The sequence below is a fragment of the Rhinichthys klamathensis genome, unplaced genomic scaffold (assembly GCF_029890125.1).
Source record: "Rhinichthys klamathensis goyatoka isolate OS25496 unplaced genomic scaffold, OSU_Roscu_1.1 h1tg000232l_1, whole genome shotgun sequence".
NCBI lineage: Eukaryota > Metazoa > Chordata > Actinopteri > Cypriniformes > Leuciscidae > Rhinichthys > Rhinichthys klamathensis.
The window spans coordinates 2,174,546-2,201,104 of record NW_026606756.1 but is presented as its reverse complement, the minus strand read 5'-3'; the positions used below and the strand labels follow the sequence as shown (position 1 = coordinate 2,201,104).

The 26,559-nt window shown below is 40.5% G+C and overlaps 1 protein-coding gene and 1 long non-coding RNA gene across 3 annotated transcripts in view; one reads left to right on the top strand and one right to left on the bottom strand.

Moving 5' to 3' along the window:
• slc12a4 (solute carrier family 12 member 4) overlaps window positions 1-26,559 on the top strand; it is a 47,434-nt gene that overhangs the window by 14,912 nt on the left and 5,963 nt on the right. For both annotated transcript variants that reach the window (XM_056265325.1, XM_056265326.1), the window contains exons 5-23: window positions 1,519-1,573; window positions 1,671-1,801; window positions 1,905-2,146; window positions 2,262-2,476; window positions 2,668-2,832; window positions 4,573-4,671; window positions 4,841-4,898; window positions 4,990-5,164; window positions 5,550-5,668; window positions 6,878-6,976; window positions 7,241-7,360; window positions 7,475-7,579; window positions 8,172-8,340; window positions 8,800-8,995; window positions 9,100-9,269; window positions 9,936-10,067; window positions 10,163-10,270; window positions 19,974-20,161; window positions 20,577-20,710. In XM_056265325.1, the coding sequence (XP_056121300.1) occupies window positions 1,519-1,573; window positions 1,671-1,801; window positions 1,905-2,146; window positions 2,262-2,476; window positions 2,668-2,832; window positions 4,573-4,671; window positions 4,841-4,898; window positions 4,990-5,164; window positions 5,550-5,668; window positions 6,878-6,976; window positions 7,241-7,360; window positions 7,475-7,579; window positions 8,172-8,340; window positions 8,800-8,995; window positions 9,100-9,269; window positions 9,936-10,067; window positions 10,163-10,270; window positions 19,974-20,161; window positions 20,577-20,710 (2,680 nt within the window). The remainder of the gene's footprint in view (window positions 1-1,518; window positions 1,574-1,670; window positions 1,802-1,904; window positions 2,147-2,261; window positions 2,477-2,667; window positions 2,833-4,572; window positions 4,672-4,840; window positions 4,899-4,989; window positions 5,165-5,549; window positions 5,669-6,877; window positions 6,977-7,240; window positions 7,361-7,474; window positions 7,580-8,171; window positions 8,341-8,799; window positions 8,996-9,099; window positions 9,270-9,935; window positions 10,068-10,162; window positions 10,271-19,973; window positions 20,162-20,576; window positions 20,711-26,559) is intronic.
• LOC130099598 (uncharacterized) lies at window positions 4,563-8,328 on the bottom strand. Its single transcript, XR_008808418.1, has 2 exons — window positions 8,238-8,328; window positions 4,563-5,122 (listed from the first exon to the last, which is right to left on the bottom strand). It is a non-coding gene; the product is annotated as an uncharacterized LOC130099598 (long non-coding RNA).

Below are 26,559 nucleotides of genomic sequence, written 5' to 3'. Positions count from 1 at the left end.
GGTTGTGCATGACTGAATACTTTGGTAACTTCTGCAGCATCACAGGTTGAGAGCAGTCCTTTATCTGTATGCTTTTCTAGGACAGCGTGTCTGATAAGTAGCATTTTAAAGCATTCAAGTTTCAAAATAGTAAGTTTACATGCTACATTTTGACACCTGGAACAAAATATATATCAGGTGTTTCTCAGCTAACAAAAAAATGTTCTAAGAATGTACACGCATTCTCATCCTTTGGCGTCATATAGGTGACGCCATATGACATTTCGTCGAAATCTTACGCACATGGTATCCTTTAGCGTCAATATAACACGCACTGTTATGGGTAGGTTTAGGTCTGGGGTAGGGTACGGTTATGACGCCTTGGGATCTGCGTCTCATATTGACGCTAAACGATGCCATGTGCGTCGGATTTAGACGAGCGTCACCTGTATGACGCCTTGGGTTCTGCGTCTCATATTGATGCTAAAGGATGCCATGTGCGTAAGATTTCGACGAAATGTACAAAGCGTCACATGTATGACGCCAAAGGATGAGAACGGGCTGAAATGAGAGAACGTTCTCATTAAGTTATAAAAACATTCTTTTTGAACGTTCTCTGGACGTGTAAAACGTCCAGTTTTTAAAATGTTTTTTCTTGGTTATGCAGACATCATTTTGCACTATGGGAACGTATCAGAATGTTTAGAGAACATTAAAAAGTTTTAAGTATAACATTTTCATGGTAACACTTTACAATAAGGTTCATTAGTTAACATTAGTTGTTGATTACCTTAGAACTAAGAATGAACAATACTTCTTCAGCATTTATTATTCTTAGTTAATATTAATTTCAACATTTACTGATACGTTATTAAAATCAATGGTTGTATTTGTTAACATTAGTTAATGCACTGTGAATTAACATGAACAAACAATGAACAGCTGTATTTTTATTAACTAACATTAACAAAGATTAATAAATACTGTAACAAATGTATTTCCCATTGTTAGTTCATGTTAGTTAATACATTATCTAATTTTAATATTTAATATATCTAATATTTTCATTAAAAAAACATAAACATCCAACTAAAATGTCTCAAAAAAGTTCCATGAATAATGTTTTTGTGCTAATGTTTTGAGAACATTATTAAATACCAGTTAACTTTTTTCAAAGAACCTTCTGTTAATGTTACTGGAAGAAAATTTGTTCATAACTTAGATAAGAGAAATAGATAAGAGAATAAGAGAATGTTATCCTAAGCTCTGAGAACGTTCCCTGTTAGCTGGGTAGGTTTTTTTTATTTTTTTATTTGAGGTTTCATGAATCAACCGGATTACATTATTAGATTAAGTTGCTACTTTCACTGCAGAAAAATACCTACCCCTCAAATGCAGCTGTTATTAATGAGTCAGGCAGGCAGTATGTGAGCTCTGTAACTCTGCAATCATTGCACAGTGAGTTTGATATACAGAAAGCAGAAGATAGCCCTTTAGGGTAAAATGCTTAAATGTATGATTTAATCTTATTTTTAACAGACAATGTTAACAGCAATCTCGATGAGTGCCATAGCCACCAATGGTGTAGTTCCAGGTAATTTGTAGTGTTTATACTCCTTTGTATTATATAATATTTCACAGTAGCTACAAACACACACAAATGTATTTATCTATTTTTTTTTAATTGGCAGCTGGTGGGGCCTATTTCATGATATCTCGGTCTCTGGGCCCTGAGTTCGGTGGTGCAGTTGGTCTCTGTTTTTATTTAGGCACAACCTTCGCTGCTGCCATGTACATACTGGGAGCAATTGAAATATTTCTGGTCAGTCTCCTTATATTATGACAACACACACACACACAATGATCCAAAACCTAAAATGATCCAGCTCTGAAAATATTCATTCATCAACTCTTTTTGTCTACAGAAATATCTGATTCCCCAGGCTGCCATATTCCATCCCGCAGATATTCATGCGGGGAGTGGTGCAATGCTGAATAACATGCGAGTGTATGGCACAATATGTTTGAGCCTTATGGCTGTAGTTGTCTTTGTGGGGGTCAAGTATGTCAACAAATTTGCCTCCCTGTTCTTGGCCTGTGTCATAATCTCCATTGTGTCTATCTACGCTGGAGCTGTCAAATCCATCTTCCACCCTCCTGAGTTTCCGTAAGTCTTTATGTTGCTAGACAAAACAAAACACAAAATGTAATATTTAAATGAAAATGTAATTAGATAAAATAATATATGAGTTTTTTATTTTTATTTTTTTAACCATGTATAGGATCTGTATGTTGGGAAACCGGACATTGGTTCGTGATTTGTTTGATGTTTGTGGGAAGACAGTAGTTGTCGGTAATGAGACGGTTACCAGCAAGCTTTGGAAGAACTTCTGCAGCTCTGAGAATTCCAGCAGTGCTCATTGTGATGAGTACTTCTTTCAGAACAATGTTACAGAGATCCCAGGCATTCCTGGGCTGGCCAGTGGGATCATTAAAGGTAAGGACACACTTGTCTGGTCCACAGCATGTCATCTTGGTAAAAAAAAAGAAAACAGATTTGAAAATTATAACATATATTTAAAGATGATGAAAAGGGCTCTTCTTTTCCAGGCACTTGCTCTTTGACATGTATTATATGTGGTTTTGTATATGTATTTATTTATTTTATTTTTATGCATGTATGTGCAGAAAACATGTGGGGGGATTACATGGAGAAAGGGCAGATTCTCGAAAAGGCAAGTCTGTCCTCTGTCGATGTCCATGGCTCCATGGAGACCTTTGGCTTCTATGTGTCGGCTGACATTGCCACTTCCTTCACCCTCTTAGTGGGAATCTTTTTTCCTTCTGCCACAGGTAAAACTCATATGTCCTCTTTGGTTAAAAAAACATATGTATTTATTATTTATTACACCCTCGAATACTTAATTCTGATTGGTCAATCGAAGAATCAAGCTGTGTAATGTTATTAGTATTTGCTACATGTAAAGTAAAATTATGTAGGCCTATGTGAGGGCCACTATGGGAAGGAGGCAGAGTTGCCAATCCAGATATTGTAAGCAACTTTGGGATTGTTTTTTTTTTGAATAACTTGTTTATAGATTTGGTCAGTGGCGGGTTGTATTTCTTTTTTTTTGGGCTTATTTCCAGAATACAATTGCGTATTTGTCTTGTTTTGGTTGGCACCCATAGCAGGGGCGTCACTAGGCCCATTTTAAGAAGGCTTTACCCCCCTAAATTTCCACCCAGCCCCCCTAAAAAATTGCGATTAACAATTATGATGCTAATTTCATATGAAAATTAATTTTTTTACATTTTTAAACTGGCAATTAAAGAAAAAATATGCCTTTCTAGAGGACCTTTGAGAGTCTCTTGCTATACTTAATACTTCAGTACAATAAAATAGCAAAATCTTATCATAATATTCATTTGAAAATAAAACACTAAGAACTATAAAAGAGAGTAGAAATGGCTAATGAGTGGTCCTATGCAGCCATCTACTGGTTATTTTGGTCATTTCATGTCATTTTCATGTTAAAAGTGTTTGTTTTCCACCAGGTGACAGAAATCCTCCATTAAAGCATGGCACATTTTCCATGTTATCTCCATGAATGAAAATGAGAAATGTAGATCTTCTTTTAAGTTAATTTTACTGCACAAATGTAGAGTTAAAAATAGTGTTTAAAACATTGTGTTGAGAAAAATATATTTTACCCTTTTCACCCCTGATGCTTTTGCATCTCTGCATTTAAACTGCTTGAGTGAATGACATATTTTGTTCTACTAAATAATGAACCAGCAGCTGACTGTGACATACATTATAGCATTAGAGTAAAGGCATTAGTGGTTTCTGATACAATTCTGAATTATAGATTGATGTGCTGTTATTTTTTTAATACATAGAAAACAAAAAAGGAATGATTTAATATGGGACAGATTAAACATATTGCAAATCTAGACAGTTACAGCACTGTAATTTTTTTTTTGCAATTTAGTTGTTTCAACTTATTTTTTTGTGTAGAGATAACTAGATTGTCCAGACACCTCAACTTATCGAAATAAGTTAGTTAAACTAAAAAAAACCCATGCAAAAAGATAACACAAAATAATGAGTTAAGTTTTTTTAAAGTGAGTAATATAAGGGTTGTCTATTTGTTGGTTATTTAAAATGATTTGAAATCAAATCAATAAAAAAACAAATTACCGCTTTATGGTTATGTGTGTGATAATGTTTCTATCAGTCAGTGTCAATGCCATGGCAACTGGACTGCAAGCGGCAACATTTAGCCAATCTGTAAAGGCGCAGTTGATGTAAATTTCATGGTGTCCGTGACAACGCTGTAACCTGTCAATCCACTCATGGTTACATGTTATAATACACTATTTTTTCTAAGTGAAAGTTTAAAAAGCTTAGCCTAAACTAAGTTCAATCATTATTTAATGCCCACTAATTTATTTATTTGGCGAGTACCTGTGTAATAAGCTGGATAAAATATAGTCAGCTGACTGCACTATCATTTAAGTATCTAAGTATTATGACTTGATGAAAAATGACTTTAATTTCACTATTTTTGTCAATCTCTGTCTCTGCGACAGGCATTATGGCAGGATCGAACAGATCTGGAGATCTAAGAGACGCACAGAAGTCTATACCAATAGGGACGATTCTGGCCATTACAACTACGTCTCTTGTCTGTATCCTTTATTGCTGTTGGTACTGATAATATGTTTTAAATAACCCTTCTAACTAATACTCTTATCAACTGTATGTTTTCTTTTTCTTTTCAAACAAACTGTTATACAAAGTGTGAGCAGTCCTATTTTGCATTCAAAGTTACATAGAATTCCATGACTCATTTGACAGATTTCAGCTCTGTGGTTCTATTTGGGGCCTGTATTGAAGGTGCGGTGCTGAGAGATAAGTAAGTTATCTATCTCTAGAGCGAGCAAATAGACACTTTTAGATGGAAACAAGCATGTTGTGTCTTATGTGTTCTTGCATATGTCTTTTAGATTTGGAGATGCAGTCAGAAAAAACTTGGTGGTTGGCACACTGTCTTGGCCTTCTCCTTGGGTCATTGTGATTGGCTCATTCTTCTCCACAGTGGGTGCAGGACTTCAGTCCCTGACTGGAGCTCCCCGCCTCCTGCAAGCCATTGCTAAAGATAACATCATCCCTTTCCTTAGAGTGAGAGATCTTCTGATTTATGATCACAAAATATCTAAATAACACACTTTTCCATCATGTTGATGTTATTCATTACAATAACAAGTACACAGAATAAAATAGCAGCATTTTTTATGTGGTTCAAAACACATTGTAAATATACTGAGTTTTAAAACTTAAAACAAGACTGATAAAGTTTGAAATGAATTCCAGTGAGATGTAAATGTGCGTATTGTGAGTTTCTGGATTATGGTTACTTCCTTTTTTTGTGCCAAACCACAAATGCCATAAAAGCAAACATTTGCATGTCATATGTAAAATGTTGTTCCCAAAATGTAAATATGTGATGCTAACAGCTGACTATTACTTTCCATCCCTATGTGTTCATGTGTTTGCACATGCACAGGTCTTTGGACACGGAAAAGCTAATGGAGAGCCCACGTGGGCTCTGCTGCTGACGGGACTCATAGCAGAGCTCGGCATCCTCATTGCATCACTGGATCTGGTCGCTCCTATTCTCTCCATGTGAGAACACACCACAAATATGCACATACAGATTCAATTCACACAAAATAAATGATTTAAACTGCGTTTTAAGATGTCCTTTTTATATTGAACATCTAATGTTAATGGGTTTTTTATTTATTTATTTATTTATTTATTTATTATTGTTGTCATTTTTGATACATTTAAAGCATATTTTGAAATGTATATTGAATTCTTTTGCAAATAGATCTCATTGGTAAAATGAAGGCTAGATATCAATTTATAGTTGCTTCTTATTAAGTGGTCACCTTTTTATTTATATAGCACTTTATATAATACAGATTGTTTCAAAGCAACTTCACAGTAATAAACAGAAAATTAATGATTACTGATGCAAACTTCATCAAACATGCGACTAATTCAAATTATGCTGTAACGATGCTCTACAGAAGACAATAGTGTCATTATTCTGCTTGTGTCAGTTCAGTTTAATGGCTGTGTAAAGTTTAATTCAGCTATAAGCAGTTCTATGAAAGTCAATTGTGTCGTTATTCAGCTTGAGTCAGTTGTGTTTAATCAATAGGCTATATGCACGCATAACTTCCGCCTTTGACGCAAGGCTGCTCTTCAGTTTCCGGTTGGGGAGATTTAAAGCGGAGGAAAACGGGAGTATGTCTTCAAAATTTGCTGTCCTCCCGTCTTTGAAACGAAACTTTCATACGTTTAGATGTCATTATATATATATATATATATATATATATATATATATATATATATTAGTTATTTGCTTTATTATATTAAATAAACATAAGCATAAACAAAATGAGGAGTGGCTGTTTTGTCTGTTTTTGTGACTAACGTTCCTTTAGTATAGCCAAAGAGTATAGAAGCCAATATAAATTCTCGGTATAGCATATATAGAGCCTATTCTGTTGCAACTTGCAAATATGTAAATTTAAAACAAAGTTGAATCAGAAGAGTTGTGTCATCATCCAGCTCAATTCAGTTAAAGTTTTGTTCTTATCCAATAGTGTCAGTGAAGTCAAATCGATAATTTTAATGAATATTAAGTGTCTTTTAAAGCAACGTATGGGCTCAGCACAGATGCTACATGTTCTTTCAGAAATAAAAACTTTTTTTCCCCCCTTTTCATTTAATACCATAATGTTTTTTTTTTTACCTGGATTGCCATTACATGTATTACATGTTACTAATTCTAATATGTATAAATGCTTGTTCACTTGACAGGTTTTTCCTGATGTGTTATCTTTTTGTAAACTTGGCATGTGCAGTACAAACACTTTTAAGAACGCCAAACTGGAGACCACGGTTTAGATACTACCACTGGTAAGTTTGCATTTCGATTGTGTGTGCATTCATTTATGTGATGATCATATTTGTGCATGTTCTGGGAACTTCTCTTGTACTGACATTTAAATTCAGCTCAAACTGTGTTCACAAAACTCACTGGAACTCAGCCCTAGATATCTGTTATTCACTTCCTGCAATTATTTAATAATGACCTTTAATAAAAACAGGTCACGCTTTTGAAGTGTATAGTAAAATAATAGGTCTTTTTATGATGTGCTCTCTGTTATCGCTCTCTTTCAGGGCTCTGTCTTTTCTGGGCATGAGTATGTGTTTAGCCCTTATGTTTATCTCCTCTTGGTACTATGCCATTGTAGCAATGGGCATTGCTGGTATGATCTACAAGTACATTGAGTATCAGGGGTAAGTGATTCCTAGTTACATCCATTAACCTGACATCTGAAATTAAACTGAAATCACCAATTATCCATCTTTACTTTACAAATCTCAGTCTTGTATATTTTTCCTCTCTCTTAGAGCAGAGAAGGAATGGGGGGATGGGATCCGCGGGTTGTCTCTTAGTGCCGCCCGTTACTCACTTCTTCGCCTGGAAGCTGGACCTCCCCACACCAAAAACTGGAGGTTGTGAAGCTAATTGAAAATATTATCAGCTGATATTTTCCAAAAAAACGTATTTGGAAATGACCTAGGAACACTTTCAAATAATATATTTAAATACTGTTTAAGAAGCAGGAAGATATTGTTTGAATAATATACTCCTCCTGCATACTTCAAACAGTGTTTGTACTGACAGTAACACTGCAGTTCAAAAGTTTGGGGTTGGTCAGATTTTTTAATGTTTTTGAAAGAAGTTTCTTGTGTTCACCAAGGCTATTACCAAAAATGTAAATTATTCCTGTGATTGCAAAGCTGAATCGTCAGCAGCCGTCACTCCAGTCTTCAGTCTAATATGCTTATTTGGTGTTCAAGAAACATTTTTTTTTCTTATTTATTTTGAAAAAGGTTGTGCTGCTTAATATTTTTTGTGGAAAACATGATGCACTTTTTCAGCATTCTTTGATGAATAGAATGTTCAAAAGAAAAACAGCCTTTATATTAATTAGAAATATTTATAACAATATAAACATCATCACAGTCACTTTTTTTTTAATGTTTTGCTTTTTTATATAAATAATTACACTACAATCACATTAAAATAAAATAATTGTAATAGGCCACAGCTGCTGGTTCTGCTGAAGTTGGATGAGGATCTACATGTAAAGTATCCCAGAATGCTTACCTTTGCCTCACAGCTGAAGGCAGGAAAAGGCCTAACCATCGTAGGTTCTGTGATACAGGGAAACTTCCTGGAATGCTATGGGGAAACACAAGCGTCAGAACAGGTGAGGAAGTTTCCTGATTTACATGCACTTTTATCATCACCTTGTGCACTGTGCTCTTAAATTACAGATGCAAATACAGTAGTGGCCAAAAGTGATGTCCAGCTTAGGAAAATTGACATTTTTTTCTTCCCTAATATTTAAAATATTTAGCAAAATATGAAATATTTTCCTAATATTTTGATGGTTTAATCAAACTTGTAGACTCATTACAAACAATTATCCCTTCCAGACATCACTTTTGGCCACTACTGCACAATGATCTTCATCCAGATAAATGAACTGTGGTGGATTTGTACTTTATAACTTTGCAGCCATATTCAATTGTAGTTGGCAAGAAATTTGGTCTTGTGTCTTTTCAAGAAATAACAAGAGGCAACATTTATATATTAAAGTAGAAGCAATGGATATTGATTTTATTGTAGGTTTCCATGGTTGTGCTGTGTTTGTACCCTTCACCAGGCAATAAAGAACATGATGGAGATTGAGCGGGTGAAGGGCTTCTGTCAGGTAGTGGTAGCCTCCAAAGTGAGAGAGGGGATCGCACATTTGATCCAGTCCTGCGGTCTGGGAGGCATGAAGCACAACACAGTTGTTATGGGTTGGCCATATGGCTGGAGACAAAGTGAAGACCCACGGGCTTGGAAAACCTTTATTAGTAAGAACAAGATTTATATGAATGATGTGCACTTATAATTGTCTGCACTGAAACACAACAGGCTGATTTTAATCTACTCCCCTTTCATATCCTCTCACCTGTAGATACAGTCCGCTGTACTACAGCTGCCCACCTGGCTCTGATGGTCCCAAAAAATGTGTCATTCTATCCCAGCAACCATGAGCGCTTTACTGATGGATATATTGACGTCTGGTGGATTGTCCATGATGGTGGAATGCTCATGCTCCTGCCTTTCCTTCTCAAACAACATAAGGTGAACAATTAGCAATTTACATTCCATTGCCATTAACATTCAAATGTAACATAAAATTGTTCACAGTTTGCATTAAAAAAAATACTGTTGATGAGAGTAATAGTTAGATTGTTTTAAGCATTATAGCTGTACCAACATTAAAAATATACCAAGAAAATATCTCAACCAGGGGTGCATCTGGTACTCACAAACAAAAGGGTGCTCCAGAAGGGGAACAAAATGTAAAAAATGCTAGGTTGATCCTGTTGTAGAACAAGGAAATCCACTTCCAGGCACTCACATAGTTAGAAAGGTAAAACGCCTTTATTGCAAGACAGGGCTACATCTTAAAAAACACTAACGCGTACAGTATCAGCCCAAACAGGCCTTCGTTAGGGTTTTCTTGTTCTATAACAGGATCCACCTACCATTTTTGATATAAAAAATACTTAATAACAGCCCCCTAATGAATCTGCAATGTATTATGCCTTCTGTAATGATAGATAGATTTTGGAATGTGAAGTTTACATATTCAACCTTGTATGTTGTACAAGCTCTTGAAAATACATGACTGTATAATTGTAATTATAAAGTAATCCCCCCTTTGTATTATTGTTATTGTATATTTGTAAGTACTTTGTGGTTGTGCTATGTTTATATTTATTTGGTTTTCTTCTTGTACTTCAGGTCTGGCGTAAATGTAAGATGCGAATCTTCACTGTGGCTCAAATGGATGATAACAGTATTCAGATGAAGAAGGACCTGGCAACCTTCCTGTACCAGCTGAGATTAGAAGCAGAAGTGGAAGTGGTTGAGATGGTATACAGAACACTTTCTTCACTATTAATACATCCCACACATCACAAACATTTATGCAATTATAATTTCATGCTGTCAAATGTTCTTATTTGCAGCACGACAGCGACATCTCCGCATATACGTATGAACGGACACTGATGATGGAACAGAGGTCACAGATGCTAAAACAAATGAGGCTCTCCTGTGCAGAGAGAGACAGAGAGGTACTGCAACCTTCACATTCATTATGTCTGCTCTGCACTAACATTGTCTTTTACCAACAGAAGAATACAGAAATCATTGAAGTATATTATGAAATGACAAACGATATTATCCCAAATCCAGAAAATTTGGGACATTTTGTAAAATGCAATAAAATCAAGAATCTGTGATTTGTTAATTCTCTTTATATGATGTTTTATAAACAAGGTTCGGGAGGAGCACGTTCAAATAAATCATTCCAATCAACTCGTCACCAAACTATTACATGTCTACCCTATCAGCACGAGAGGAAGCATATATAAATATCCACTGTCAACTCACCTAACATTCCTTGACAGTTTCAGCATTTGGTCCCGCCCTTTTGCCACAATGTCAGAGATCGAACTCTACCCTTCCGATGACGACTCCTTCATCAGCCAGGGTCCATCTCAGCTCCCTATCACCGCTACGAGTTCCCATGCTCAACAGGATACCGCTCCCGAACCTCCAGCTTCACGGCGCGGCCGCCGGCCTAGCCGAGCCGCCTCTCGTACCCCGAGGCGCCGTGGTTTGCCCTCACCTCCACCATCAAGACCTCCACCATCTCCAGCTTCCTCCTACACCTCAGCACAACCCAATATTCCGGCAATCGAGAAATGGACAGTGCTGGGGCTGAGACAAGCGCTAATCAGCGCTGACGTTCATTTTTCTAGGAGGATGAACAAATCACAACTGTACAACTTGTATGTTTCTCTCCAGGCAGCTTTCCCTTCTCCGAAATCCACTCCACCTTCAAAAACAGCAAAAAAGGCAAGTAACAAAACATCAAACTCACGTTTTCAGAAAACTCCTTCTCCCGACGCCGCAGGGCCCAGTTCTACGCGAGCGCCAGGCCACAGCAGGCCTTCAGCTAGCCTGGGCCGCGCCCCAGATTCCGCCGCCGCCAGGCCCCACTCCTCTCTCCGCTCTGCTGAGCTACAGACCGTGGCGTTTTCCAGCACCGCACCTCACGCTACTTTGCCAGTTTCATGCGAAACAGGCCGCTCTTTAAACGTGAGTATGCCAACGCTTCAAGCCCAACCACCCCACCATCCTCCCGTAACTTTTTCCAACCCTTTTTCCTGTCCCTGGCCCGCAGTCCCACCGTCAGTCTCTAGCGCGAGGTTGCCTCAGCTAGAGCCGCAGGCCCACTCACACTTCCTACCTCTCCAGCTCTCTTCTTTCCCAACTTTTCCAGCTCCCCCCCAAGCTTTAGGGACCGACCCAAGTGTGAGGTTGCCTCCACAAACGGCTTCGGTCCCGGGCTTTTTCCCTCGTAATACTTTTCCCCAAAACCATTCTTCTTTCACCCTATTTTCCGCAACGCCGATGCCCATCCCGCCGAACGCTACAGCTATGGAACCGCCCCTCGTGACCAACAACATCAGAGCCCAAATACTCACAGGTGCGGATATTGATTTATCCTCTCTTCTATCTATCCTCCCTTCCTCTGTTTCAAATAGGCAAATCGATTGCGGCGATTTTGCAGTCACCTTGAAAAACCCAGTTCACAATTCATCCCGCATCCTGTCATTTTCCGAATTCGCAATTGCTTTCAGCCGGTATAGCGAAATCATTTGCGCCGCACTCCCCCACAGAAGACGAGAACTGAACGACTATCTCGCAATAATTGCAGAGCTCGCGTTGTCATATGGAGGAACACATTTTTACACTTACCACAAATTGTTCTCAGCAAAATGCGCCGTCCGTGTAGCTCAGTGGAACCAGTGCCCTTACTGGGGAGCCCTTGACAAGCAGCTACACAACAGAGTGTTCTTAGGCTGCCGCAACATATCCTGCGCAGTTTGCAGATCTGTCTCTTATTCCACCACAGCTTGTCCTTTGATTAACCCCGAAAATCCTCCCCGCCCAGATTCATCAGCTGGAAAATCAACCAGTTATGTCCCGCGACCAGCAAACTTTAATCCCAACGACTCAGCTACGGATTCCCAAAGAAGAAAAATCTCATTCCCATCCAACAACCAAGCCTGCAATAATTTCAATGCGGGGCGTTGCCTAAGGCAACGCTGCCGTTTTTTTACATATTTGCAGCTACTGTGGCGGCGCGCACGCGCGCACTTTATGCCCTGTCAAAAGGTCCGTAAATAAAGATTCAAAAAACTACTTATCGACTCCTGTGAATTTTTCCCGTCTGTCTTCTGAATTATCCCACCACCCTAACACTGATTTTAAGGACTATTTACTGTCTGGTCTCGAGCATGGCTTTAATCCGGGCGTCGAAAGCCTCCCCACACAGAGTATCATATGTGATAATCTCCAATCTGCTTTCGCCGAACCTGACACAGTCGACACCCTGATTAAAAAAGAAATCATATCGGGCTTTATGATTGGTCCTTTTGACATTCCTCCTTTTGAACATTTCCGTATCAGCCCAATTGGAGTGGCCACCAGGAAATTTTCAGGCAAAAAACGCCTTATAATCGATCTTTCAGCCCCCCATAATTCTCCGTTTCCAAGCATTAATCATCTCGCTCAAACAATTATCTCTTCATTACCACACCATTGATCAAGCCATAACATTGATTAAAGACGCAGGTTACGGCGCTTGGCTTGCTAAAGTTGACATCACCTCTGCCTTTAAAGTGATGCCCATCCACCCGGATTCGTGGCATTTGTTCGGCGTACGATGGCAAGGAAAATTTTATTTTTCTGTCCGTTTAACTTTCGGCTGCAAAAGTAGCCCCAAAATTTTCGACATGCTTTCAGAGGCTATTTGTTGGATTCTTTCCAACAACTACTCGATACCCTACCTAATCCACTTGCTAGACGATTTCCTGATCATCTCTCCGCCTGAATCGATCCCAGCCGCACATCTTCTCACAGTCCAAAAAGTCTTCAGCGAGCTCGGGATTCCAATCGCCCAAGAAAAAACCATGGGTCCAGCCACATCCATCGAATTCCTGGGCATTAAATTGGACACAATCAACTTCCAGGCCTCACTACCCAAGGAAAAAATCGACAGGATTATTCTGGTCGCATCCACCCTTCTAGAAAATCCAAATTGCTCTAAACGAGAGCTTCTATCTCTGCTCGGCCATTTGAACTTTGCGATGCGCATTATCCCACAAGATCGCCCTTTCATCTCACATCTCCTCTTCCTTGCATCATCAGTTCACGAGCTAGAGGACCAAATCTCCCTAACTACTTCATGTAGCAACGAGCTCAGTTTATGGATAACATTCCTTAAACAATGGAACGGCCTGTCATTTTTCTATAATAATCTGATTTCTCTCCCTACGGATATCCAACGGTTCACAGATGCAGCTCCTTCCGTTGGTTTCGGAGGTTTCTACCAAGGTCGTTGGTTCGCGTCTACATGGCCAGCCCAGTTGTTAGATTTACCACAATCACTAACATCCTCAGCATTATTCGAGTTGTATCCTTTAGTGGTAGCAGCCTTCTTGTGGGGCAAAGAATGGTCGACTAACAGCATCATGGTACACTGTGATAATGAAGCAACCGTGCATTGCATCAACAAAGGCCGCTCAAATTCCCCCGCTTTAATGCCTCTCCTAAGACGCCTCATTTGGATCGCAGCTTGCGACCAGTTCATCTTAACTGCAAAACATGTTCCTGGGTCCAAAAATCAAATAGCTGACTCTCTCTCTCGTTTTGCTTTCCAGAAATTCAGGCTGTTGGCACCAGAGGCGGACCCATGCCCAACCCCAGTACCTCACTATTCAGAGTTAATATTCCCATAAACCATCCATTGAAACCACTTCTAGATGCTTCTCTTAACTCCATTCTGCAAGCCGTTTCACCCAGCACCCTCCAATCCTACCTAACCGCATGGAAGTGTTTTAAGTCTTTCCACTTCACATTCAACCAGCCTTTTCCCAGTTTTTCTCTGCTCAACATCACTTCATTTATATCCTATCTGGACAGCACCAAGAACCTCAAAGCCCGCTCCATCAAGGGCTATCTAAGCGGAATCCAATTCTTCCACAAACTCCTTTTTGGTTCACCCTCCGCAGACATAGCAAATTCCCAGACATCAATGCTTATCAAAGGCATCCAAAAAAAAAAAACCCGTCCAGATGCCAGACAACCAATAACCTTGGACATACTCACCAAATGTATCTCTACCCTCCGCCGAGGCTACCACTCCACCAACACCGCCCGCACACTGGATGCCATGTTCATATTGGCTTTCTTCGGTTTCCTCAGATGCTCAGAACTCACCATCACTTCCAACTTCAACCCTAAAGTCCATCCCACAATCTCAGATCTTTCAGTATTAGACAACGAAACCATTTCTTACTTCATCAAACAAAGCAAGACAGACCAAATGAAAAAAGGCCACTTCATATACATCTTCAATCTCCAATCACCAATCCAACCATACCAAACTCTCTTCCCGTACTCACAATTCAGAAACTCTCAGACCAAGTCCCCTTCCGACCCACTCTTCACCGACGATTTCAATCGCCCCGTTACACGTTTCTGGTTCCAAAAACATCTCAAATCCATCTTACTCCAAGCAAACATCCCAGCAAATAATTTTTCCAGCCATTCATTCCGCATAGGTGCAGCAACCACAGCTGCCCAAAAAGGCCTTTCCCAGCAGCAAATCCAAGAGCTCGGCCGCTGGTCGTCGGTGGCCTTTAAGAGTTACATCCGTTCTAACCACCTCCATACCAAAGAAGCCCAACGATCCCTACTCAGCTAAACTTCCTCTCAACCCACCATAGGATCCCAGGAAGCAAGCCAAAGGCAAGTCCATTTATCGTTGCAGCAGCACCCTCTACTCCGCCCGCAGGAACTCCATTAACTCGACCAAAGTCTGATCCACTGCCGCAGCAGTGTCATCTACCCCGCTCCCGCAGGAGCTCCATTACTCCATCCAACTTGCTCCACTGCCTCAGCAGTGTCATCTACTCCGCTCCCGCAGGAGCCCCATTATTTCAAGCAAGTCTGGTCCACTGCCGCAGCAGTGTCGTGCACTCCGCTCCCGCAGGAGCTCTGTTACTCCATCCAGCTTGCTCCACTGCCGCAGCAGTGCCATCTACTCCGCTCCCGCAGGAGCTCCATTAACTTAAAGCAAGTCTGGTCCACTGCCGCAGCAGTGTCGTGCACTCCGCTCCCGCAGGAGCTCTGTTACTCCATCCAGCTTGCTCCACTGCCGCAGCAGTACCATGTACTTCGCTCCCGCAGGAGCTCCACCAACCTAAAGCAAGTCTGGTCCACTGCCGCAGCAGTGTCGTACACTCCGCTCCCGCAGGAGCTCCGTTACTCCATCCAACTTGCTTCACTGCCGCAGCAGTGTCATCTACTCCGCTCCCGCAGGAGCTCTGTTACCCCATCCAGATTGCTCCACTGCCGCAGCAGTGCCATCTACTCCGCTCCCGCAGGAGCTCCAGTTACCTAAAGCAAGTTTGGTCCACTACCGCAGCAGTGTCGTGCACCCCGCTCCCGCAGGAGCTCTGTTACTCCATCCAGCTTGCTCCACTGCCACAGCAGTGTCATCTACTCCGCTCCCGCAGGAGCCCCATTATTTCAAGCAAGTCTGGTCCACTGCCGCAGCAGTGTCGTGCACTCCGCTCCCGCAGGAGCTCTGTTACTCCATCCAGCTTGCTCCACTGCCGCAGCAGTGCCATCTACTCCGCTCCCGCAGGAGCTCCATTAACTTAAAGCAAGTCTGGTCCACTGCCGCAGCAGTGTCGTGCACTCCTCTCCCGCAGGAGTTCCGTTTACCAAAGAAGTCCGATCCACTGCCGCAGCGGTGTCTTCTTTTCCATCCACCTTATTTCCACCGTATCAGCCATACCATCCTCCTCCGTCCCTGCACCATTTACAACCTTCCACCCAAGAGGCACACCCATCCAACTCCAAGTCAACCTACTCCCGTCCTACGTTAAAAGAAACCTCCCAGCAACCACCTCTTCCCGCAGCTGATATCTTAAGCTTTACATTTCACAAGTTTTTGGGGGGTCATCAGCACCATTCTGGCGGCTGTCCTGCATTTTATTTCACAGTTTTTGGGGGAGTACTATGGGTTTGGGCCGCATACCGAGCCCGGAGCCCTCTCCTCGGACAGCACGCCAAATATGCATTTATTCTATCTGACTTATTTGTAAGTGTGAACTCGTGAAATGATGTTTTATAAACAAGGTTCGGGAGGAGCACGTTCAAATAAATCATTCCAATCAACTCGTCACCAAACTATTACATGTCTACCCTATCAGCACGAGAGGAAGCATATATAAATATCCACTGTGAACTCACCTAACATTCCTTGACAGTTTCAGCATCCCTCCACCACCCCGACTCCTCACTCCTGGCTCATTCTTCCACAGTCATGAACGGGGGAGTACTATGGGTTCGGGCCGCATACCGAGCCCGGAGCCCTCTTTGGACAGCACGCCAAATATGCATTTATTCTATCTGACTTATTTGTAAGTGTGAACTCGTGAACCTTTATTAACTGAAAAGACTATACAAATAAAAAAAATGTCACTGACCAGCTTAAGTGCTTTTTTGTAAATATAAACAAATTTTGATGGCTGCAACACACAAAAGTATAATAATAATTGTGACCAAACAAAAAAGGTTAAAGAGTTTCCAAGTTAAAACTCTTTTGAAACAGTCTACAATAAGAAGGTGAATTGGTAATAGGTGAGGGTGTAAAAGAGCTTCTCAGTCTTTGCCAGCAAAGATGGGCCATGGCTCATCACTTTGTGCCAAATATCATGTGAGAATTGACAAACAATTCAAAAATCACATTTCTAAATGCAAGGTTGCAAGGAATTTAGGTCTTTCACCTTCTACCATACATAGTATTGTGAAAAGATTCAGGCAATCCAGAGAAATCTCATTCTGTGTACGGCAAGGCAATATACCTCTTTTGAATGTGTATGACCTTTGAGCCCTCAGATAATATTGCATGAGAAACCGTCATGCTACTGTGTTAAATACAGCCACATGGGCTCGGGAGTACTTTGGAAAACTGATTTCACTTAACACAGTCTGCTGCTGCATCAAGGAATGCCACTTGAAACTCTATATCTCTATTATGCGAGGAGAAAGCTATACATCTGTTCTATGCAGTGATGACGCTGAGTTATCTGGGCCCGAACTCATCTCAGATGATACAAGAGACAGTGGAAATCTGTATTGTGGTCAGTCCACATTTCAGCTTGTTTTTTGGGAAAAACAGACATCGAGTTCTCAGTCCCAAAGACTAAAGGGACCATACAGACTTTCATCAGCGACAGGAACAAAAAGCAAACATCTGCCATGGTATGGGTATGCATCAGTACAAACGGGTGACTTGCATGTGTGTGAAGGTACCACTGACGTGGAGGCATATATTAGGATTGTACAGAGACAATGCCAGGCCTCATTCTGCAGAATCTGCACATGCTTAAACAGAGTAGTTTCTAGACACTCTACACCGTAGTAGGGATGTGCTTGACTGCCTGCCTGCAGTCCAGATCCGTCTCTTATTGAAAATGTGTGGCCCATCACGAAAAGGAGAATCAGACAACGATGACCACAGACCACTTCCACCAGCTTCACTACCAGCTGTCTTCAGGTGAGATTGGGCAAAAATTCCTCTAGCAAAACTTCAACAATTAGTATCCTCAATTCCCATTAAAAAAAACATTTAAAAAGTGTAAAAGGAAAGGTGATGTGTGACAGTGGTAAACATGCCTCTGTCCTAACGTTTTTGGAGTGTGTTGCAGCCGTCAATATCAAAATTTGTTTCTATTTACAAAATACACTTAGGTTGGTCAATGAAAACTTTGAAAATCTTTTCTTTGTCCTTTTGTCAGTTAAATAAAGGTTAAAGGGAATTAACAAATCACAGATTGATTTTATTGCATTTTACAAAATGTCCCAACTTTTTTGGATTTGGGGTTGTGTAAAAAAAAAAAATATATATATATATATATATATATATATATATATATATATACATATACACTCACCGGCCACTTTATTAGGTACCCCATGCTAGTAACGGGTTGGACCCCCTTTTGCCTTCAGAACTGCCTCAATTCTTCGTGGCATAGATTCAACAAGGTGCTGGAAGCATTCCTCAGGGAGTTTGCTCCATATTGACATGATGGCATCACACAGTTGCCGCAGATTTGTCGGCTGCACATCCATGATGCGAATCTCCCGTTCCACCACATCCCAAAGATGCTCTATTGGGTTGAGATCTGGTGACTGTGGAGGCCATTTTAGTACAGTGAACTCATTGTCATGTTCAAGAAACCAATTTGAAATGATTAGAGCTTTGTGACATGGTGGAAGTAGCCATCAGAGGATGGGTACATGGTGGCCATAAAGGGATGGACATGGTCAGAAACAATGCTCAGGTAGGCCGTGGCATTTAAACGATGCCCAATTGGCACTAAGGGGCCTAAAGTGTGCCAGGAAAACATCCCCCACACCATTACACCACCAGCCTGCACAGTGGTAACAAGGCATGATGGTTCCATGTTCTCATTCTGTTTACGCCAAATTCTGACTCTACCATCTGAATGTCTCAACAGAAATCGAGACTCATCAGACCAGGCAACATTTTTCCAGTCTTCAACTGTTCAATTTTGGTGAGCTCTTGCAAATTGTAGCCTCTTTTTCCTATTTGTAGTGGAGATGAGTGGTACCCGGTGGAGTCTTCTGCTGTTGTAGCCCATCCGCCTCAAGGTTGTGCGTGTTGTGGCTTCACAAATGCTTTGCTGCATACCTCGGTTGTAACGAGTGGTTATTTCAGTCACTGTTGCCCTTCTATCAGCTCGAACCAGTCTGGCCATTCTCCTCTGACCTCTGGCATCAACAAGGCATTTCCGCCCACAGAACTGCCGCTCACTGGATGTTTTTTCTTTTTCGGACCATTCTCTGTAAACCCTAGAGATGGTTGTGCGTGAAAATCCCAGTAGATTAGCAGTTTCTGAAATACCCAGACCAGCCCTTCTGGCACCAACAATCATGCCACGTTCAAAGTCACTCAAATCACCTTTCTTCCCCATACTGATGCTCGGTTTGAACTGCAGGAGATTGTCTTGACCATGTCTACATGCCTAAATGCACTGAGTTGCCGCCATGTGATTGGCTGCTTAGAAATTAAGTGTTAACGAGCAGTTGGACAGGTGTACCTAATAAAGTGGCCGGTGAGTGTATATATATATATATATATATATATATATATATATATATATATATATATATATATGTGTATATGTATATCATCAACAAGTTTTCCTGAAGTAAAGTTTTTTATTGTAACTATTTTTGAGATCCATATTGTTTTGTGGACACAATGCATATTTAATACAGTATACAATTACTAATTTGTGGACAAAAGGCATTTTGTGACATGTTGGGTGTATTTTGTTTCCTGTTATCCACAAAATTCAAAGTGCATTCACCATTTTGTCCATGGAAATCAGTTTGTAATTTAGAATTTTGTTCACCAAATGTGATGACTACATTTCAGATGAAAAAACAACAACAATAATTGGCTTTCGTGTTTGTGTACATAATGCATTGAAGTGTAACCAAATTTCATGAAATGCAGCATTTCGTGTCACAAAATTAGGCAGGTCATACTTGGTGACCCATACTAGTACTGACACATTTAATGTCTTGTTGATTGTAAAAGCCAAATATATGCAGTAGCAGCTCTTTAAAATGTGGTCTCATTACTCTTCAATGTAGGCCCAACTAGTGAAGGATAGACACTCGCTGATCAGAATGGGCAGTTTATACTCCGATGAAGAAGAGGAAACCATTGAAGTGTTACCAGAGAAAAACCAGATGACCTGGACTAGTGAAAAAATAGAAGCAGAAAGACGGAACCGAAGCAATGCACCAGAAAACTTCAGAGAACTAATCAGCATTAAACCGTGAGTAGGCAAGCAGGAACAAGAACTGGAATGCACCACTGCACAGTATCTGAAATAAAGTTTATAAGTTTTACTTTTTACCTTTGAACAGTAGACCTATTTGTTTTTTATTAGTAAGCATAAAGAGGATCACTGTAACCTGTTCCTTGTTGTTCTTCCTTTTTTACATGAGTAAACTATGCAGGTGTGCATGCTTGCCTATTTTCCCCAAAAGCAAAAATTAGAGCCATAGTACTTTTATTTTACATATTTGCAAAAGATATAGATTTACATTAGTTTAAATCAAAACTGTGTGTGTGTGTGTGTGTGTGTGTGTGTGTGTGTGTGTGTGTGTGTGTGTGTGTGTGTGTGTGTGTGTGTGTGTGTGTGTGTGTGTGTGTGTGTGTGTATGTGTGTGTGTGTTTGTTTGTTACAGTGACCAATCAAATGTTCGGCGGATGCACACAGCTGTGAAGCTGAATGAGGTTATTGTTAATAAATCCCATGATGCTAGACTTGTGCTGCTGAACATGCCAGGACCTCCACGCAACACAGAGGGAGATGAAAACTGTATCCTTCACAGAGAATTATATGCTCTAAAGTACTATTTTACAAGGTTTTTTTTAAATCGCTTGGACACATTTCTTAACACTTGGGTCACTTTTTTTAAACGCACAAAGTTATCTTTCAAAGTGGAACTCTTTGAGTTGAAACTATGGGAACACTTCGCATGATCCGATGTCTGAAGCACTTGTGAATATACATTTTAATTGGTTACCGCAGTCAGATGACGTCACAGATCAGCTACAAAAGGCCACCTAGAGAAAACATCAGCTTCTTTGACTTCAGGTTGTGGTTTGTGTGTGCTTGTGAATATGCCTGTTGTCAGAATAAAATAAACTATAACTGGGAGATTTATGAGATGTGTAACGCTGTGTGTGGTTTATCACACCAGATAATACACATGATTTGTGTGTCATCTGTTTAGAAGTGGAGGGGCTATGCTCACTGTGATGCCATGGTGGTGCTGCAGGTCTACAAGGCCGATCTTTTTAAGGATTCTGACCATGCCGGAAAGGGGCGGATAGTGTGGACATAGTGGTAGAAGGTGGACATCGTCGCCATTGTGACCCACTCTCTGTCTTCTCTGCCAATACCTTGGCCAGCGGTAATCTAACGTCTCCTTCCTGGAACCATAGAAATGGGTGACCATTAGCAAGTCTTTCAGTAATGGAGCAATTGGAGAAAGGAATGCTTTTTATCGCCATAGAAGTACCTCTTTCTGGGAAAGTGAAGTGAAAGTGACATGTAAAGGCCAAGTATGGTAACCCATATTTGGAATATGTCCTCTGCATTTAACCCATCCAAGTGAGTGCACACACATTAGGAGTAGTGGTGAACAAACAAACACACACACACACACACACTGAAAACCGTGGACACACACGCTGTGTCTGATGGTCGTTGATTGAGAGCAGGACGATGTGGAAGATGCTTTAGATGCTCCATTTTCAGTACTCTCTCACCAGTCTTCCAGAAAGCACTTTGTGGTTTTTCTTAGGTAGAGCAGCAGTTGAGAGAGCACAGATCTCTTATGAGGACTCTTCCATTCCTTAGGATGGGATGCTAAAAGATTTTTTCCAGTGACTTCTGGGAAAGATCAGTTGACAACAGGGGAAATACCTTGTGGCGGCTTGGAGAGACAGCTGGCAGGAGGGAATGGACCCCGATGGGACAGACTAGGGCTAGCTACCCATGCTACCCTAGCTACAAAATTTTCAGCATGTTGGAGACACCCTCTACAGCAACTTAAACACAACAAAAGAGAATACTCCTAGAGTATGCAAGAGTGGGGGTGCAAGAAGACTCATTGGCTGACAATAAGGTAATTGATTCTGGACTGGAAATGACTATGAATATTAGCAGCACGGTACAAGATAATATGGCGGAGACTGGTACAGCAACAACAGAGATGGGCCATAAATTGCAGGTATGTGCATGTGGGTGGAAAAGAAGTGGCTTAGGAGAAGAAAGGCAGAGGCTTGACTACTTTCTACATAAAGGATCAAATCAGTCAACTTAAGTGCAGCAACTGGACACAAACCATAGCTTGCAGCGCATCAATACCACTGTAACAGGGAAGGAGGACCCAAGCACAGAGTTGGCAATGGCAGAACCCAACCAGCTTTATAAACCCACAGTGGAGGGAATGATAGTGGGGCACAGACTGCAGGTAAAGTGGCCGGGTTCAGTGGATAAGAAAGTCTTGGAAACGGTTAATATTGACTTGATCAGGATCTTAGAGCAAGTGCAGGGGCCAGTGGAAAGAAAATTGGAGGTAATAGGTGATATCATCTGTCAGTGCGGTGTAGAGCGCTTTGGGGTGCAAGTAAAGAAAGGTGCAAAGAACATTCAATATGCACCAGTTTCCATGAGGCAACAGGAGATCAAGTGCCTCGTTCAGTTTTTATGTCTTTTTTTTTTCTCGCGAGTGGGATTGTTGTGTATAGTTTATCACCCGTGAAGTGCGGATAAAATGAGATTCTAAGATACTCTAAAGTTCTTCCTTAGAAGGATTTACTTTGCGGCCTGCTCCTAGCTCTGCTAGACTCGGGTCTTTCCATGCCTATCTGTTCGCTGAGGAGGCTACCTGAAACAGCTGATTGAGCTAACCAACACCGGCTAGCTTGCAACGCAAACAATAGAGGAATGGATATTGCAATTCTACTGCGGTTAGTGGCGTTCCTGTTACACTACCTGGATTTCTTCTCCTGTCTCACATACGGTTTATGTACTCTGAATGGAAAGCGGATTACATACTCGAGGCACATTCTCTTGCAAATGCAATATTATTCCCATGAAGTTGCGTTGTCTGTGAGGCTTCCAGATGAGATCCAGCAGTTACAAAGCAAGGCAAGAAGGGTGGAATTAGAGCCAGACTCAAAAGGGAAAAAAATAAATATCATGCACTCCCCTCTATTATACCAGCCAATGTGCGCTATCTGCGCAACAAAACTGATGAACTGCAAGCCAATGTCAATTACATGTATGAATATCGGACCGCATCTATTCTGGCATTTACTGAGACATGGCTTAATGCGAATGATGCTAATGACAAACTGCATATCGATGGCTTTGGATCCCCCATACGTATTGATTCAGATCCCACGCTCACAGGCAAACAGCTGGGAGGCGGTGTTTGCTTATAATGCAACAAGAGCTGGTGCACGACAACTGTTGTTAGGGAAGAACTGTGCAATGCTGACATTGAATTGTATGCTGTTTCCCTGCGTCCCTTCTATTTACCAAGGGAATTTCAACAACTGTTTTTAATTGTAGTCTACATTCATCCCAGAGCTAAAGAGTCCTTAGCCATTGACTGTATTAGACAAACGCTAGATAAACTTGAACTTATATCCCCAGACTAGGGATGTCCCGATCCGATCACGCGATCGGAAATCGGGCCCGATCACGTGGTTTCAGACTCGATCGGAATCGGACGTTCCTTCCCGATCAGGACTCGGATATATGTAAATTAGGGGTGTAACGGTACATGTATTCGTACGAGGCTTCCGGTTTGGTACGCATACAAACCGAACGATTCCTAGGACCATTTTTCTGCCGACAAAATCCGCGCTGGCGCGATCACCACAACGTTGCGCAACATCAAATGGCAAACGTAATGAAAGCGGAACGAAACTGCGCTACTCATTATATTTCGGACCAGCAACATCTGTGCAGCGCGAGATCAAGCGAAGAAAACATTTGAATTCGGCACTGAAGTAATAACATTGCTGCGAGATCTAGTGAGAAGCATTCAAATTTCTCCGTTATTAACCGTAGATCTCTATTAGATCAAACAGCGCTGACGTGGGAACCAGGAGAAACATGTGCCGTGAATGAACATGGATTTAATGTTGCACTTCAAAATTCAAATATATATATTTAAATGTTATTTTTAATGTGATTACCAAAAAATTATTTGTTCATCCTTCAAAGATTACCCCCTTTTATAAACCTGAATGTTTCAAGATGTAGGTAAACTCAAACTTATTTAAAAATATTTTTTCTTTTAATAAATAGGAAATTTCTCTGGCATTTCTTTCTTTTTGCTGTATCGTATCGTATCGAACCGCGAATTTTGTGAACTGTTACACCCCTAATGTATATATATATATATATATTAGGGGTGGGCGGTATGACCAAAATTCTATTTCACGGTATGACTCATTTTATTTCACGGTAACGATATATTTCACGATATAGATATTTCTATATGTAGTTATTCTCGAAAAATCGACAAAAAGGGCTTTGTATAATAAATAAACCCAAATACTTTAGAAATGAAAAGTACTTCACATTGTTTTCTTTTTCTCTTATTTGGTAAATGATTTATTTGGTATTTAGATAGCTAAATATAAACAAAACACACTCATCAACTTTTAGATAAACTGCCCCCAACTGATTGATATTAAATACAACTCATAGGTGCAATTAAACTTTAAATAAAGTGTTTCTGAATCATTTTTCAATCTCATGTTATGCTTTACTTCATCAATCAGTTTATAATATCAGAATATTTTATATTGAACTATTCTATTCATGATAAATTAGTTACTTCCTTTTAATTTTGTAGGATAGTAATACTAGTTGTTTAAATGTGTTCCCCGGTACATTTTTGCCATGTCTGCTTAGGCTACACTCGTTTTTAAGGGGCTTGTTTTGCTCTTTTTGTGATATCTGGCAACCCGTCACCCTGCGCTTTAACGGCTTTAATCAATAGACGTTCAGAAGTGACTAGCGGGAGAGCAGCAGTTTGAAAACCGAACAGCAGCTACTGTTAGTGTTGACTAAGTAGCCTAGTTTAAATTATACACACCTTGTAACTGCGTCATTATTTGACCATAGCCCGGTGAACACCGCGCTCCCTCAGTGCGTGTGCACGCGCGCGTCTTCTGCATCAGTAAAATGCGATCGGTTAATGTCGAGTGTCAAGTTGTAATCACGTATCGAATCAAAGGAAGATTTTATCAGCTGGTTCGGTGGCCAATTGTTTGGAGTTAGAAATATATAACTCGCGATGCATATTTAGTAATTTTGCCTTAGATAGGCTACAGGATTATACATTCACTTTAACAAGCAGGTTGTTCATTACCACGGGCGGCAAGCTGTTTGCGTGTTTAAAAACTATACATAAGAGACGGAAAGATTATAAGAGATTATTTAAGGTTATTTCTATTCGTTACGATATTGATAACTGTTGTTGTCCAGCTTTCCCCGTTACGAGCGTGCACTAATCTGTAGCCTGGGTGCTGCACTGCTCTAGTGACTGCTGCGCCTTTCCCCCCGAAAATATCACGTTAACAACAACAACCCTTTAGAAAATGTAATTCCTTTGTGGATCCTCTTGATCTGCTTTCTCCGTGTTTCTTTTTACAATTCTCAGTGTTTCAGTCTCACGCACGTTGCACGCGAGTTAACCACGCCCACTTATTTGCATTTCGCGGTATACACGGAATAAAAATATCTGTTACGGTTGACATTTTCTACCGCGGTAACGATATATACCGTCATACCGCCCAGCCCTAATATATATATATATATATATATATATATATATATATATATATATATATATATATATATTCTCATTATTTTTAAAAAAATACTTTTTATTTTTTGTTTACATGCCTGCCGGGTATTTTAAGTTGAGGTGCTATTTGTTTTTATATTAGACTTTTTCTATATTTACTGTTGCACTAAAGTCCAAAAGTGAAGAATTTATGTTATTTATTAATTGATTGTTCAAGCTACCTCACAGAAGTGCTCTGTTTGTTAACAGTTGTTGAATGTTAAAATAAGGTGAATTAAATAAAAAATAAGGAACATCCTGGATCTGTTTTTTTACGCTCATCTTTATTCTTTTTTTATGTATTATATAAGTATCGGATCGGGACTCGGTATCGGTAGATACTCAAAATCAAATGACTCGGACTTGAGGGCAAAAAAACCTGATCGGGACATCCCTACCCCAGACGCCCCTAAATTAATTCTAAGTTATTTTAATCACTGCTCAGTGGACAGATCTCTTATCTGTTTTTATCAATATATCAACTGTCCAGGAAAGACACTGGATAAATGCTATGGATCAGTGTCAGAAGCATATAAAGCCGTCCCCCTCTCCAATCTTGGTTTTGATGACCACCTTGGCATTTTACTAGCCCCAGCATACCTACCAGTTGTGAAGAGGTCAGAGAAAATAAGGAGGGACATTAAGCAGTGGACTGCCGACAGAGACTACCGACTGGTCCATACTGACATCCTCTTCTAGTGACTTAAAGGAGCAAGTGGATACAGTATCATCTTATATCTCTTTCTGTGTGGACAGTATTATACCTACTAAGCGGGTCACAATATTC